Genomic DNA, 15,264 nt, shown 5'->3' with positions numbered 1-15,264 from the left:
CATCCAGACAACAGAATATTATTCAGTGCTAAAAAGAAACAAGCTATGATGCTATGAAATGACATGAGAAACCAAAATGCTTATTACTAACTGAAAGAAAATCTAAGAAAGCTATATATCGTATGAATCCAACTATTACATGACTTTCGGAAAAGGTAAAATTATGGTGACAATTAAAAAGATCAGTGGTTGCCAGGAGTGGGAGGGAAGACAGATGAACAAGAAGAGCACAGAGGATTTTTAAGGCAGCGAAAGTACTCTGTATATCATAATGATGGATACATGTCATTAAATGTTTGCATAAACCCACAGAATGTACAACACCAAGAGTGAACCCTAAGGTAAACTATGGACTCTGGGCAATTATGACGTCAATGTAGGTTCATCTTTGATAAAAACGTACCACTCCGGTGAGTGACACTAATAATGGGGGAGGCAATGCAGGTGTTGAAGAAGGGGTATTACATGGGAATCTCTGTGCCTTCCTCTCTATTTTCATTATGAACCTAAAACTGCCCTAAGAAAATAAGTCTTAAAAAAGATTCTATGGGGACTTCCCTGGCAGTCCAGTGGTTAAGACATCATGCCTCCACAGCAGAGGGCGCAGGTTCAATCCCTAGTTGGGGAACTAAGATCCTGCATGCCTCACGAGACAGCCAAAAAAAAAGGTTCTATGAAATACTATATTTAAAATTCAAATCACAGGAAAACATATAAATATCAAGAAACAGGTTAAAGATAGCATTAAAAAGATATCTGCATAGTTTTTCAGCCTAATCCAATAGTTCAGTGGTACCTAACCAATGAGATGATAAAGAGGAAATGTGAACATGAAACACAGAAACTCACTTGCTTTTTCTTCAAGTCTCTGAGGGCAGCAAAATCATCAGGAGAGTCAGAAGGAACACTTGTGACCACACCAGTGCCTTATAAAAGAAAGTGTGGGATTAACTAATAACAACCAGAATGTGTACAACAAAGAATTTCTACAAAGAAATGAACTCTTTACCTTTATCCTCCTTGATGGTGAGCATTGGGAGAACATAGATCACCTTGTATGATGTTAAAGGTGCAGAAAGTGATGCACCAAGAATATCCTATATAAGAAAAAGATCAGTATAAAGAAGAAGTAACCTAATCATTAAATTTTAAAACTATGTTTATATTTTAAGCCACGAGAAGCTAGTAATCAACAATACTCATTCTTTTTTACCTACGAGACTGGAAATAACTGAAAATAATTATAAAGCCCAAATCTTGTAATGTTGTGAGGAAATTAGTACACTAACATATTGCTTTTAACTTTGCACTCCTTGAGGAAAACAATATAGGAATCCACAGCAAGAGTCACAAAAATGTTCACACAGCTTGGACCCAGCAATCCAATTCTAGGAATTTACCTCAAAAGATTCTTTGAGAATCTTCCCAATGCTGTATTAACTATATTAGCAAAACCTGGAAACAACTAAGACTTTAAATGATTTTTTTAAAAAATCACTTAATAAAATATGAGACATCAACAAGATAGAATATTATGTCTCTGTGTTTCTATTTTAAACAATAATTAGAAAGACAGTTAAGAAGACATATCTAGTTTCTCTTTAAAATGAAAAAAAAAAAAAAAAAAGAAGCCCCAACAATATAGGACCCATATTCTTATATATGAATAAGCAGCTTGCAGCTGTTTGTTTAGCTACAGAAATGCACTTTTCAATTCCATATAGTTTCCTTTACCCATATATACATAAGTTGCTTATAGAATTTGGAGCCATACTGATAAAGGCTAAATATCAGTTAACAGTTTAAAGCTATTATACCACCCATTTCCCTCATACCAGAATATGCTCAAATTAACAAGGAAAGAAGTTGCATGTAAGAGCAAGAAAAAAAAAATTGTGTCATTAATACCATTCCCCAAAACCTCTCAGACAGAACTCTAACATCAGGAACTAATGAGGTATGGCAGGACTGCTTATAACAGACAAAGCAATTCAAATATCCATTATACAGAGTCATTAAATAATTTATGGCATAGCCAAACAATGGAATACTGTTTAACAGTAAAAAATAAGAACAAAGGGAATTCCTTGGCAGTCCTGTGGTTAGGACTCTACTTTCACTGCCAAGGGCCCAGGTTCAACCCCTGGTGAGGGAACTAAGATCCTAAAAGCCACATGGCACAGCCAAAAAAAAGAAAGAACGAGAACAAGGAGATGTTTATCGACTGACAAAATAATTACCAAGAAATAGCTAAGTAAAAAAGAAAGTAAAACATAGAACAATGTGATGAAATACACTGCCGTTTGTGTGTAAAAAAAAAGGGCTAAAGAATATATATGTATGTATTTGCTTGCATATACATGAAATACTCTTCTGGAAGGATTCACAAGACACTGGTTTCACTGACTGCTTATGGAAGAGACAACTGAGTGACTGGGAGTATTTTGTGTACCTTTTGTTTTTTATTTTGGCTGCACAGCCTGCAGAATCTAAGTTCCCCAACCAGGGATGGAACAGGTGCCCTTGGCAGTGAAATCAGAGTCCTAACCACTGGGCCACCAGGGAATCCCTTCTGTCTTTCAAATTTTGAGTCTTATGAATATTTAGTAATCTAGTCAAAAAATAAATTTACAAAATAAGAAATAAAAGTCCAATTCAAAAAGAGAATTGAGATGGTATTCTACTCATCTTTTTCTTTTAAAAGATTATTTATTAAGATACCAAAGATCAGCACTTAACCAAAGGGAATAAAACACCCTGGTTAAATAAGTAAAAGTAAAATAAACCTAAGTAAAATAAACTCTAAGGATACTACACGTGCTCATGCACAGTCATGTCTGACTCTGTGCAACCCCACAGACTGTGGCCCACCAGGCTCCTCTGTGCATGGGATTCTCCAGGCAAGAATACTGGAGTGAGCTGCCATCTCTTCCTCCAGAGAATCTTCCCAACCCAAGGATCCAGCCCAAGTCTCCTGTCTCCTGCCTTGTAGGCAGATTCTTTACCAGCTGAGCCATCGGGGATTTAGTTAAGATCAAGACTTCCTTTCCAGAAAAAAAAAAGCAGCTGCTACTGCACACCAGGAATGCGGGTAATCCTATTAAAAAAGTAGTATCGGGACTTTCCTGGTCATCCAGTGTTAAGAATTTACCTGCCAATACAGCAGACGATTCAATCCCTTATCAGGGAAGATCCCACATGCCATGGAGCAACTAAGTCCATGTGCCGCATCTACTGAAGCCCATGTGTCTAGAGCCTATGCTCTGCAACAAGAGAAGCCACCGCAGTGAGCAGTCCGAGCACCGCAACTAAAGAGCAGCCCCTGCTCACTGCAACGAGACAATGCCCGTGCATAGCAAAAACGACCCATTTTTTAGAAGGAGTAATATAATGTCAACTGCAGCTATACTAAATCTCTTAAGGAGAACTGTATTTTTCAATCAGATAATTACTGAGCAGAAATGTAAGATTCAAAAATGCTATTTTAGGGAATTCTCTGATAATGCAATGGTTAGGACTCCATGCTTCCACCGCCAGGGGCCTGTGGCTTAATCGCTGGTGGGGGAACTAAGATCCCACAAGCCACACAGTATGGTCAAAAAAATTTTTTTCTAATAAATACATAAATAAAAATGCTGTTTTACTGATATGGTCACACAATGAATATACCACAGCAATTAAAAAGCAAACAAAAAGAACAAACTACTACTACATATACAACATGGGTGAATCTCACAGGCATCATATTGAGCCAAAGAAGCTAGACATAAAAGAGTACAGACTACACAGTTTCACTATATAAAGTTCATGAAGAGCGACTCATCTTTAGTGACTTAAGTCACGGTAGTGGTTACCTCTACAGAAGCAGGGATGTGAAATGGACACGAGAGTGCCTTCTGGAGTGCTCCAACTGTACATCCCTTGATTTGAGTGATAACATTTGAGTGATAACATTGAGTGATAACATTTGAGTGATAACATTGAGCATAACATTTGAAGATATACCAAAATACACACTTAGGACTTACACACCTGACTGTACGTATACCTCAACTAAAATGTTTTTTTAAACATTCTTTTCTCAAATTTCATTTCTGACATTTTCCTCTAAGTGTATGCCCTAAAATAAATTCCACTACCCAACTTACCTCTCCCATTAACTCTTTAACAACAGGTACCACTCCATTGTCCTTGGTAAAGCCCTGGTATGACATATTTCTTGCAGCTCTTTGGGTGCAGATGAATATATCACCGTTCATTGTCTCAAATCCAATGTACTTCATATCGGGGCGAACCCAACAGTTTGTTTGTCCAAACATAGTCTCAGGTCTGAGAGTAGCAGCTACCAAGAAGATATTTTTCCCTTTCAAGCCACTAAGAAGAAAAAAGCACACATTTATGGAAAATATGTTATGGATTTTATCACAACTATCTGATGTTTCAAAAAGATGAAGCCACAATTCTTTGACAAACCTACCTTAATTTGGATGGGTATGGCTCAAGCACTTTCAACTTGATTAAAGTATATTCCTGAGGTCCAACACCCTAAACAAAATAAAAATTTGAAAGAGAAAAGAGTTGGATTAAACCTACTAATCTATGCAAGAGATCTGATTCAAATTTCTAAGACGGGTTCTTGCATCGCTAGAATAATTCTTCCTTCCAGTGAAAAGACTGTCAGTGGTGTATTGACCACATGGAAGCCTAATGTGTAAGAAATGACTTGAGAGACCACCATCCTACCCCACACTAGACAGAACTGGTCAAGGAGGTCCAGAGTGAGTAAGGTTTGCTAAGAGCTCTCTTGAGAGGGAAAAACAAGGGGAAGAATGACTTGGATTAATCAGCCAAAACAGTGTTTGCCAAAATGGGAGTTAGAAGATAAAATCAACGTCAATCCTACAGAATAGTCATCACAGACATATGATGGACCAGGGATCAAATGATGTGTATTCAAAACCTAGCTTCAGCCCTCACTTGTGGCTTGCCACAAGGAGTCACAATCACTCTGAACCTTTCATTTCTTCATAAAAAATAAAATTAATTAATTAATTAAACATTTTAAAAATAAAAAACTGTGCTGTGCCTCACACAGAACTGTCCTGAGGAACACGTAAGATAATGACACATAATGATAATGACAAAATGCTTTGAAAAACTATGATGTACTATTGAAACTTAAGATGTTGCTATCATTGACTATATTAAAGCTTAACATAGTAAACTGGCCTTCTGAAGGCTCTCAAATCTTTCAAAATTTTGATCAACTCTCACTTCTGTCATGTAAGTTACATCATAATTGAAGGCTGATTTTGAAAGGTAGTCACTAGCCTATGAATGCATTCAAAGGTGGTAACAGAGAATGACACACTCATAGGGACTACAAAGTTCATTGTTGTTGATTTACTGTGCCACGGCTTTAGACGAATGATTTTCCCTTGCTTCATTCAAGTATTACAGGGAACAATGTCACTAATGTGTCCTCCAGGAATGCAGAATGAACTGATGTCATGCATGACTTGAAGTACTTTGAAAATAAATAGGCATGTGACCAAAGCAAGTATAAATGGAATCTGTGTACATGAGTGAACCACATATCTCATTACCTTTCCTCATGGTCTCTTTTTAGAACAGTGCACTCTCCAAGTGGTGCTTCTCAAACATAAGCAGGTATATGAATCACACAGAGAACACATTAAAAGACAGATTTCTGGGCTCCACCCTCAGAGCTTCTGATTTAGCAATTTGGGGGTGAGGTTCAAGAATCTACTTCTCTAGGAATTCTCTGGCAGTGTAGTGGTTAGGACAACACATTTTCACTGCCAAGGGCCCAGGTTCAATCCCTGATCTGGGAATCCTGCAAGCCAAGTTAAGTGACAAAAAAAAAAAATTCAAGAATGTGCTTTTCCAGCACAAGCTGATGCAGCTAAACCTACCACCAAGGTTCTAGACAAGGTTCTAGAGAAGATACAGGTACCTATGATGACTACCTGCCTCCCTCTTAACAGCCACCAGAGTATCATGACTTATACCTCAATACTGGAATAAAGCTATTTTTAGGTTTCTGATTTATTTCTTAAACTCTATGACTATATTAAGAATTATTACAACTATTCTATGTCACAAATAATTACCTCCCCAGTTTGTCTGTCATGATCCATACAAGGCTGTCCATCTTTTGGAGAATAAATAGTATATCTAAAACAAGAAATAAATGACAAACATTACAATGTACAAGTTTTATCCTTACGGATTTGTCAGTGTTGCTCCTAACATCTCACAATATTTCTTCTAACTAAAACTTCTGAGTAAATGTCTACATCATTTTTTATGCTTTTATGGGGAATTTTGTTGCCAACACAGTTACTCAATGAAAGCTTTTTGCCTTCATCAAAGGTAATACCACTGAAAAATATTCACTGATCTTGGCTTTGTGGTATGAAACAGAAGACTGTAGAATATAAATAAGCTTTTGAAACGCAAATACCTTTTAATGAGTCCATATGATCAAGGGAGAACTTTACAGAACAATTTATAGAGCAAAAGGATAAACTAAAACACAAATAAAATTATTTTTCTACTTGGCTAGAATACTTAAGAGAATCTTTCCTGAGATCATAAAAAGAGAATCTTTAGTGAGAGTCCCTATTCTCCCTGGTTCTATTTGTCACAAACACTAAGCAGCTCAAAGAAATTAAGACACTGGCCAGACAAAAAGGAAACCAACAGAACAAAAAGAGGAATTATAAAAAGAGAAAAGATAATGGAAAAAAGTAGGCTCTGGGGCACACTGAATTACAATACAGGAATTATATGAGTTTTGCTTTATTAAACTGAAGGACAACAAACTCACCGCTTCCCAAACTTAATTCTGCTTCTTTCTCTTAATGTTAGAAACTGCCACCTGACAAATGAATCATAGTAAGGATTAACATCAGTGGTGATGAAGGACCGGCGCCAATCTACCTATAGGAGGAGAAAGGAAATGGTAATTTTTTAGAAATTTATATAGTCTCTATAAATAGGAATTCCCATGAATCAATTATTTACTCGCCTACTTCTAACTTTTCAATGTAGAATTATATCAAATATCAAAAGCAAACCAAAAAACTTCAAGTTCCACCTATTAAATATATATCACAATTATCACATTAATTTATGCTTAATATGTAAGCTTTTAAACATATATATTTACATATTAAACATATAGGAATTACAATAAATTAAGAAGGAACACTTAAACATCTTTTTGTGTCCCTAAATATTCAAGCTTACACTTGGGTTTCTTCGAAATCTTTTTTTAATTTTATTGACATACAGTTAATTTACAATGTTGTGGGTTTCTTCACTTGAACAGTACTCCTTTTTACTAATTGCTAGTATATCTATATATATTCCCAAACAACAAACATTAAAGTACTTCATTGCTTACCTCAAGGCCCATGTGGTTCTAATCAGAAAATAACAGTACCAAGCCATTCGTGAAATACTGATGGACTATATTATTCTAAATTAAGAGGTGGTCCAAATCTCGTACAGTCACACGAATATAACTAGGTTCTTCACATTGCCTTAAACTACAGACGTGGCCAGCATACCTTCAAACCCATTCTCTTCAGATCCTGGACAGCCAGTGGTGGGAAATATTCAAGCCAATGTTCTGCTTCAGAAAATTTGACTATCTCATCATCAGAAAGGCCCAGGGATTTCATAATGTCCCACTGGTATTTAGAAGATCCAGCTTTAGCAGCAGCTTTACTCTGAAAATAACCAGCAAAACCAAACTCCATCAAAGAACAACTCACAACCAGTTAACAAACTCCAGAACCACAAGAATTTTAAATGAATGATCCTATATGGTAGTTTTTTTAAACTCTAAAACAATATTACTGACATATAGGAATACTGCCGAATCTGGATGTACTGTTTTATATGCCAAACCATACAGTCTGATACCTGTATTCTGACACCAAAGGTAAGTAAATGGTTGGAACCATAAAATAATTATCATCACAAAGATAAGTTCTTAGCACCAAACCTTCTCTATTTCCTTTTTTCAAATACCACATGCATCTTTTTTAGTTATGAATAAACTACTAACAAGTGTTTCCTTCTTTTCCAATATTTATCAATATCAAAAAAGTAACCACATGCCAGGGACTGGAGGTGGGCCAAGGTGCTGGACCATAAACTATAGAAAGGTAGGAGAAGGAATCTGGGGACTAAGGAAACCGATCTCTGTGTACCGTGGTGGCAGAAACAAGACTCTATGCATTTGTCAAACCAAGGCAATGATATACTCCAAAGAGTGAATTTTACTGCATGTAAATTAAAAAAAAAAAAAAAAAATTGACCAGGATGTTGGAGGAACTCAAGATAGAAAGCAGACTGTGACAAAGTTATCTAACTTTATTACAAATGCATGACATAACCACACTAAAGGGGTAGGAAAGAAAGAACTTTAGAAGTAACTGGAAAATAGTGTGTTGGCTAGTTTCTAAAGACAAAATGAACTATACACAACCAATGTAATTTAGTTGGTAAAACTGTTCTGTAACTACCGGTAGACAACTGAACAAATAACAGATATACTGTAAATAATGAGAGCTAGGTTTCCTACTGTTGGAGAAAGAAGTCACAAATAAGCAAAGAAGAATGCTAGAATGAGCCCTGTGGTGCTAAAATAGAGCCAGAGGGATTAGTATGCACTTAGAAAAAATAGAGACAGAAAGAGAACGACAAATGCCATATGATATCACTTATACGTGGATAATCTAAAATATGACACAAATGAACTTATCTTTGAAACAGAAATAGACTCAGAGATATAGGGAATAGATCTGTGATTGCCACAGACAAGGGGAGTGCGAGAGGGGTTGTTTAGGAGTTTGGGATTAGCAGATTTAAATTATTATACACAGATGGATAAACAACAAGGTCCTACTATATAGCACAAGGAACTATATTCAATATGCTGTAAAAAAAAAAAAAAAAAAACCATAACGGAAAAGGAAAAAATATTTTAAATAAAGAAAAAATACAGGAATTCCTGGTCAATCCAGTAGTTAAGATTTGGCTCTTTCATTGCTGTGGGTGTGGGTTTGATCCTTGGTCAGGGAACTAAGATTCCTGGTTGGTGTGGCCAAAAATAAAGTGTTTACATTAAGAAAAAAAGAAAAAATCTCATTTAAAAAAATGCAAAGAAGTAAATACAGACACATACATGCACAGGGGCTAGTAGACATACACATATTTCCTTGCTCTTTCTACTGAGAAGACCTAGAAACAATGAGCATACCTAGCACTCAGAATTTAGTTTCTAAATACCATTTTTCAATAAAAGGAAAAAGGACTCCTTGGAAAAGTGGCTGACTCCAGGGCTAAAATAGGGAGAATAGAAAATGAGCTTGCAGCATCTTATGGCACCTGAAAGTACAAAAGTGCTCAGAAAAAAAAAAAAAAAAAAAGGAATAAAAGAAAAGATGGCGGCATGTCAAGTGGACATAGGAGCCAACCTAAAGAGTCCCGTAATGGCAATGCTAGAACAATCTGAGCAATAACAATAACCCAGCAACAACAACAACAACAAAAACCAATAGTATGAGATTATAACTCAAAGAATAAATAAATACGCGTGAATCCACACTGATACAAAAAAGAAATAAGTAAATGAAGAAGAAACAGAAGAACTCTACATAATAAGTGTAGAAGGATGAGGGAAACAGAAAATCAACATTAGAACAAAACAGCAATAACCACTGCAGGCAAGATCCACTGAAGAATGCTAAAATTAGTGAGGAAATATATATTTTTTAAAAAAACAAGATGTTATTCCCATAGTCTCAAAGTATCTCTCCCAAAACATACATGAATCACAAAGGGAAAAATGAAATCTTCACAGTAGGAAACCTGATAGATACCACCTAAACCAAATGATCAAGGTTAACATCACCAGTAATAAGACATCAATATCTTATACTCCTTGATTGGATTCACTGAAGACACATCACCTCTCAATCTACTCATGAGAAAGCATTACACAAGCCTAAAACAAGAGATACTTTGTAAGTTATCTGACCAGTCCTTTTCAGAAGTGCTAAGATCAGGAAGACAAGACAGAAGAGACATGACAAGCAAATGCAAGATGGGATTTTGGATAGGATCTTAGAACAGATTAAGAATGTTAAGGAAAAACTGGTGAAACCAAATGAAGTTGGTAGTTTCTCAAACATATCGTTCAAATGTTGGTTTCTTAGATTTGAGGACTGTACTATGGTTATATAAGATGTAAAGGAACCCTATGCAATCTTGCAATTCTTCTGTAAGTCTAAAATTATTTCAAAATAAAGTAAAAAGGGGGAAAAAGGCAATCAAAAGGTGAGAAAGATATTTTTGCCTCATTACTTTTTAAACATTATGAGTACATTTTATGTGTCAGATACTACTATATTGTTACTCTGGGAATGTACATATAAATCTGAAAAATATAAATAAAACTTCAACCAAAATAAATATCAAGTCACCAAACCTTTTTTCCTTTAGCTTTATCCTTAATTATTATATCTTCTGTTTTATCACTGATTTCTTCCTCTTCCTCTTCCTCATCTGGAAAATCAGGGGGGCAACCATAAAGCTCTACTTCTCTTTTCAATTTATCAGCACATGCCTACAAAAAAACACAACATTAGAGGCAGTAAAGTTAAAAATTTCAAGGTAGAAACACTTTGAGTCTTTTTGTTGTTTCTATGGCCAACTAATACTGACTCTGAACTTTTTAGCAATACATCTATAGATATGTAGATCACTACAGAAAACTCATATGATACAAATCATGTACCTAAAAATTCACTAATTTACTTCATTTACCTGGCAATGGCTTATTCAATACCCAGACTACTCAATGCAGTATACTTTATGTTAGGTGTCAGAAGTACAAAGGTAAAGATATAGTATTATCATATTGAAAACAACTCTAAAAACTACATTTCTCAATTTAAAGATTACTGTCACATCATCACAAGGCTACTAGGTAGGTAGGACAAGAGATAATATGCTAGAAAACAGACACTGAAAGATGAAGTGATTTATCCAAGGTTATAAAGCTAGTGAGCTACAGAATTATAACATGAACCTGCATTTTCAACTTCATCTTTTTTCAAGTGTACCCCATAATGGGTCCACTGTCACAAACAAAGATGACACCACGTATACAGTGTTAATGGAGAAGGCAATGGCACCCGACTCCAGTACTCTTGCCTGGAAAATCCCATGGATGGAGGAGCCTGGTAGGCGGCAGTCCATGGGGTCAATAAGAGGTGGACACGACTGAGTGACTTCACTTTCACTTTTCACTTTCATGCATTGGAGAAGGAAATGGCAACCCACTCCAGTGTTCCTGCCTGGAGAATCCCAGGGATGGGGGAGCCTGGTGGGCTGCCGTCTATGGGGTCGCACAGAGTCGGACACGACTGAGGCGACTTAGCAGCAGCAGCAGCAGCAGCATGCAGTGTTAAAGTTTAAAAAAAAATACAAATATAGAATTGTGAATTTTCAAAAAGGGAAAGGATGCTTCTAAAAAGAAGAATTTCAGTTAATAAACAGGGAAAAAAACAAGACAACTAGAAAGTCATCATTTTACAACCACAAATTCAACTACTTGACGAGGATCATGAAAGGATGCTAAAACCACTGAGTTATTGGGTAACCAGATATTCAAAGGGTCTTAATGTATCATTCCATAAATTACTTTTCAATGAGAAAAAGGAAAAGTTAACTTTAGAATGAGGAAACATGGACACTATTAATATCACTAAAATGATACAAGTTGACTTATATGGCTTTTGATGTCAGACAGTGGGAAGAGTAAAAAGTAAAAACCTGCCAGAAAAGACATTTTGGGACAGCTAGGGAGATTTGACTATAGATTAGATAATGATAATATTACATCAATGATTAATTTCTTGGAGAGGATAATGGGATAGTGACAATGTAGAAGAATGGCTTTGTTCTCAACAGATAAAAGCTGGAGTGTTTAGGGGTGACATGCCATGATGTCTGCCAACTTACTTTCAATGAGTTCATAGACAAAGAAAGAAAAAGCGTGCATGTATTGTATGTTGAGAGACAGAACTAGAGCAACTGTGCAAATGCTAATATTTGGTAACTATAAGCAAAGGGTATCTAGCTGTTCACTGCACCATCCTTTTACCTTCCCTATAGGTAGGACATTTTTCAAAATAAAAGACTGGCGCATGAAAAGAAGTAAGCTAAATTTCCCAACTCCCAAGGATTTAGGGAATCCTTTCAAATGTAGTTTTCTTGCCCATTTTATATTAAAAATTATTTTTAATATAAATTTATGACAAATTGAAGACACTTACAAAAATGGACCGAAATAGATAGAACTGTTCATTATTTTAGGCCAACAGCCTATATATGCCATGCATGCACAAAACAGTGTCCACTGTACTTGTTAGTAGTCATTATCTAATTCTAAACAGAAATGTGAATATATAAGGTAACCAAAAGATATCAAAATTAGTTAGAAATCACTTGGACCTTAATGTTTGCCCTTTAAGCACTTCTTCAAATGTTTTCTAAAAATTAACTTTTACTATAATAAATTCAATTCATTTCAAAAAAATACTTTAACATAGTACAGAAGTATGTATTTGAAAACCCTATTTCAAATTCTTGAATTGGATATTACTATTTGCTCTAAGCTAAAATGAGTACAAAACAATCCCCAAGCAATCTTACCTTAATAGGCATTCCAGTACAATGTAAACCAAAAGGAAACAGACAAGTCTTCCCTTTCAGTCTCTGGTACCCTACTGCAAACTACAGAGAGAAAATTAATTTTAAACTACAAATTTAAATGCTAGATGAATACAAAATTTTGACTTTTCACAATTAGTTTTGTTTTCCTCTTCCCGTCTTCCTTTAGAGCACCAGTTAGATGTTATAGTCATTTCAGAGTTATACGTTTTTCTATGTCTTCACCAACCTAAGAATTACTTTTGAACATATACACATACCTAGAACCCTGTGCACACACACATACAGCATGTGAAAACAGAAAACTTAAATTATTTAAAAATAAAAACCATGCTTAAAATTAAGGAACTCTAAGTTCCCTTAACAGGAAATAAATTCTATAGATGTCATTTTCTTCAAAATAGTATTCATTAAAGACCCTCCATTCCATTATATTAAACAAAAAGGAAGCTTTACCTCACATTTAGATAAAGAAAACGTGTGTCCCAAGTGAAGGCGCCCATTCATATATGGATATGGGAAGGTTACAAAGTACTTGTCCTTGCTGCAAAAGAATCATGTAAGAAAGTACAAAAAAAAAAAGTTAAATTCCTTTAACAATTAAGGGTGGGGCCAAGGGAACACTTTACTGTAAGTAACTTGCTTAAATTTTAGTTATTTAAAATATACCGAAAATTAAATTTATAAATCCAGAAATTAAAAGGTCTCTAAAATTGAAACATATTTTTGATTTAGGAAAAAATAAGATATTTATAGGTGGCTATTAAAGAAATAAATATCCTTGTAGCAAATAGGATTTAACAGAGTTTAACTTAAGCTAAAACACTGAGTAAAAAAGATATACAAAAAAAAATTAATAGAAAACCTTAATGTTTTACTGATTAAATGAGATATGCTTTCACTAAATATACATAAAGCAATTTGAAGTCCCTCAAGTAAAATAAAACATCCTCAAAATGCATATGTGGCAAATTCACTTAAAAAAGCACCTTTTAAAAGCTGCTTAATTATGTTTTATTCTTTTTTTTAATGAATCAAGTATATCAAACAGACATATGTAAGTTATAAAACACAATGAACACCTGTAAGCACACTATCCAACTTACAAATTCACTGAAGCTACCTGTGTGCTCCTCCCCATCCTCCCACCAGAAATAACCATTATCTTGAAATTTACTTTTGACATTCCTTTGTTTTTTAATAAGTTGCACATATGTCTATGCCCTTAAACATCATTTAGTTTCACTCACTTGTGAGCTTTATTTTAAATATGGTCTACTTCACAAAGATTCCTCAATTCACTTTTTTCACTCAATTTTATATTTCTAAATTTCTTCAGTGCATTTTCTTTCACTGAGCAAAAAAGTTTTCAAATTCATGTTAGATTATTTTAAATTACTTTAGAGTTGATCAAAATTCTAGAACCAAATAGAAGCTTCAAATTCTAGTTTAAATTATAACACCAGAGAAACTCTATGCTCCCTATGCAAGGGACCCAGGTTCCATTTCCAGTCAGGGAACCAGATCCCACAAGCCTCAATTAAGAGTTCATATGCAGCAACAAAGATCGAAGATCCCAAGTGCTGCAATAAGACCCAACACAGCCAAATAAATAAATAATTTTTTTTTAATTGGAAAAAATAAAGTATAACATCAGAAACTTTGTCTTAGAGCAAATCCTCCTCTCTTAGAAAAAGAATTCCATTAGAGTACAGCTTAACAGCAAAGACAGACTTTGGAATTAGAAAGTCCTGCTAAGAAGTCCAAGCCCTGTCAATTCCTAGCTATGCAACCTTAAGCCAGTTACTTAACCTCTCTGTCTTAGTATACTCATCAATAAAACAAGAATTAAAATATTGGTAAACTTAAAGCATTATTAAGCAGATTAAACAAGAATACACAGTTTAAAAAAAGTATATTTCCTACTGCCTTGGCATATTGAACAACAACTGTTCAATAATAACTACTATTATTTCTATTTGGAGAAGGCAATGGCACCCCACTCCAGTACTCTTGCCTGGAAAATCCCATGGATGGAGGAGCCTGGAAGGCTGAAGTCCATGGGGTCGCTAGGAGTCAGACACGACTGAGCGACTTCCCTTTCCTTTTTCACTTTCATGCATTGGAGAAGGAAATGGCAACCCACTCCAGTGTTCTTGCCTGGAGAATCCCAGGGACAGGGGAGCCTGGTGGGCTGCCGTCTATGGGGTCACAGAGTCGGACACGACTGAAGCGACTTAGCAGCATTATTTCTATTGTCCATGTAAATCCTCAATTCTAAGAAGCACATTTTGCTACATTCCAACATATCTGAAATTGCAACTCAACTTATAATTGATGTACATATTTACCATGGTACTGTGCAGCAGCAGTTACTTTTGGTTTTTTCCTCAATATCATTTAATTATGTTACTATCAATTCTTAACATCAAGGCAATATACATTTATAAAATAAGATTACAGAAACCCTTCAAAATTTATATTCTG

The 15,264-nt window shown here is 35.2% G+C and overlaps 1 protein-coding gene across 2 annotated transcripts in view; it reads right to left on the bottom strand.

The window, feature by feature from the left end:
* LARS1 (leucyl-tRNA synthetase 1) overlaps positions 1–15,264 on the bottom strand; it is a 68,512-nt gene that overhangs the window by 38,180 nt on the left and 15,068 nt on the right. For both annotated transcript variants that reach the window (XM_025292501.3, XM_006069378.4), the window contains exons 3-12: positions 13,234–13,321; positions 12,760–12,840; positions 10,529–10,666; positions 7,599–7,760; positions 6,854–6,966; positions 6,135–6,198; positions 4,478–4,545; positions 4,149–4,374; positions 1,010–1,097; positions 850–926 (exon numbers count right to left, since the gene is read on the bottom strand). In XM_025292501.3, the coding sequence (XP_025148286.1) occupies positions 850–926; positions 1,010–1,097; positions 4,149–4,374; positions 4,478–4,545; positions 6,135–6,198; positions 6,854–6,966; positions 7,599–7,760; positions 10,529–10,666; positions 12,760–12,840; positions 13,234–13,321 (1,105 nt within the window). The remainder of the gene's footprint in view (positions 1–849; positions 927–1,009; positions 1,098–4,148; positions 4,375–4,477; positions 4,546–6,134; positions 6,199–6,853; positions 6,967–7,598; positions 7,761–10,528; positions 10,667–12,759; positions 12,841–13,233; positions 13,322–15,264) is intronic.

This window comes from Bubalus bubalis, chromosome 9 (genome assembly GCF_019923935.1).
Source record: "Bubalus bubalis isolate 160015118507 breed Murrah chromosome 9, NDDB_SH_1, whole genome shotgun sequence".
Lineage (NCBI taxonomy): Eukaryota > Metazoa > Chordata > Mammalia > Artiodactyla > Bovidae > Bubalus > Bubalus bubalis.
Note: the sequence above shows the minus strand (reverse complement) of the source record. Positions and strands in the feature narration are given on the sequence as shown.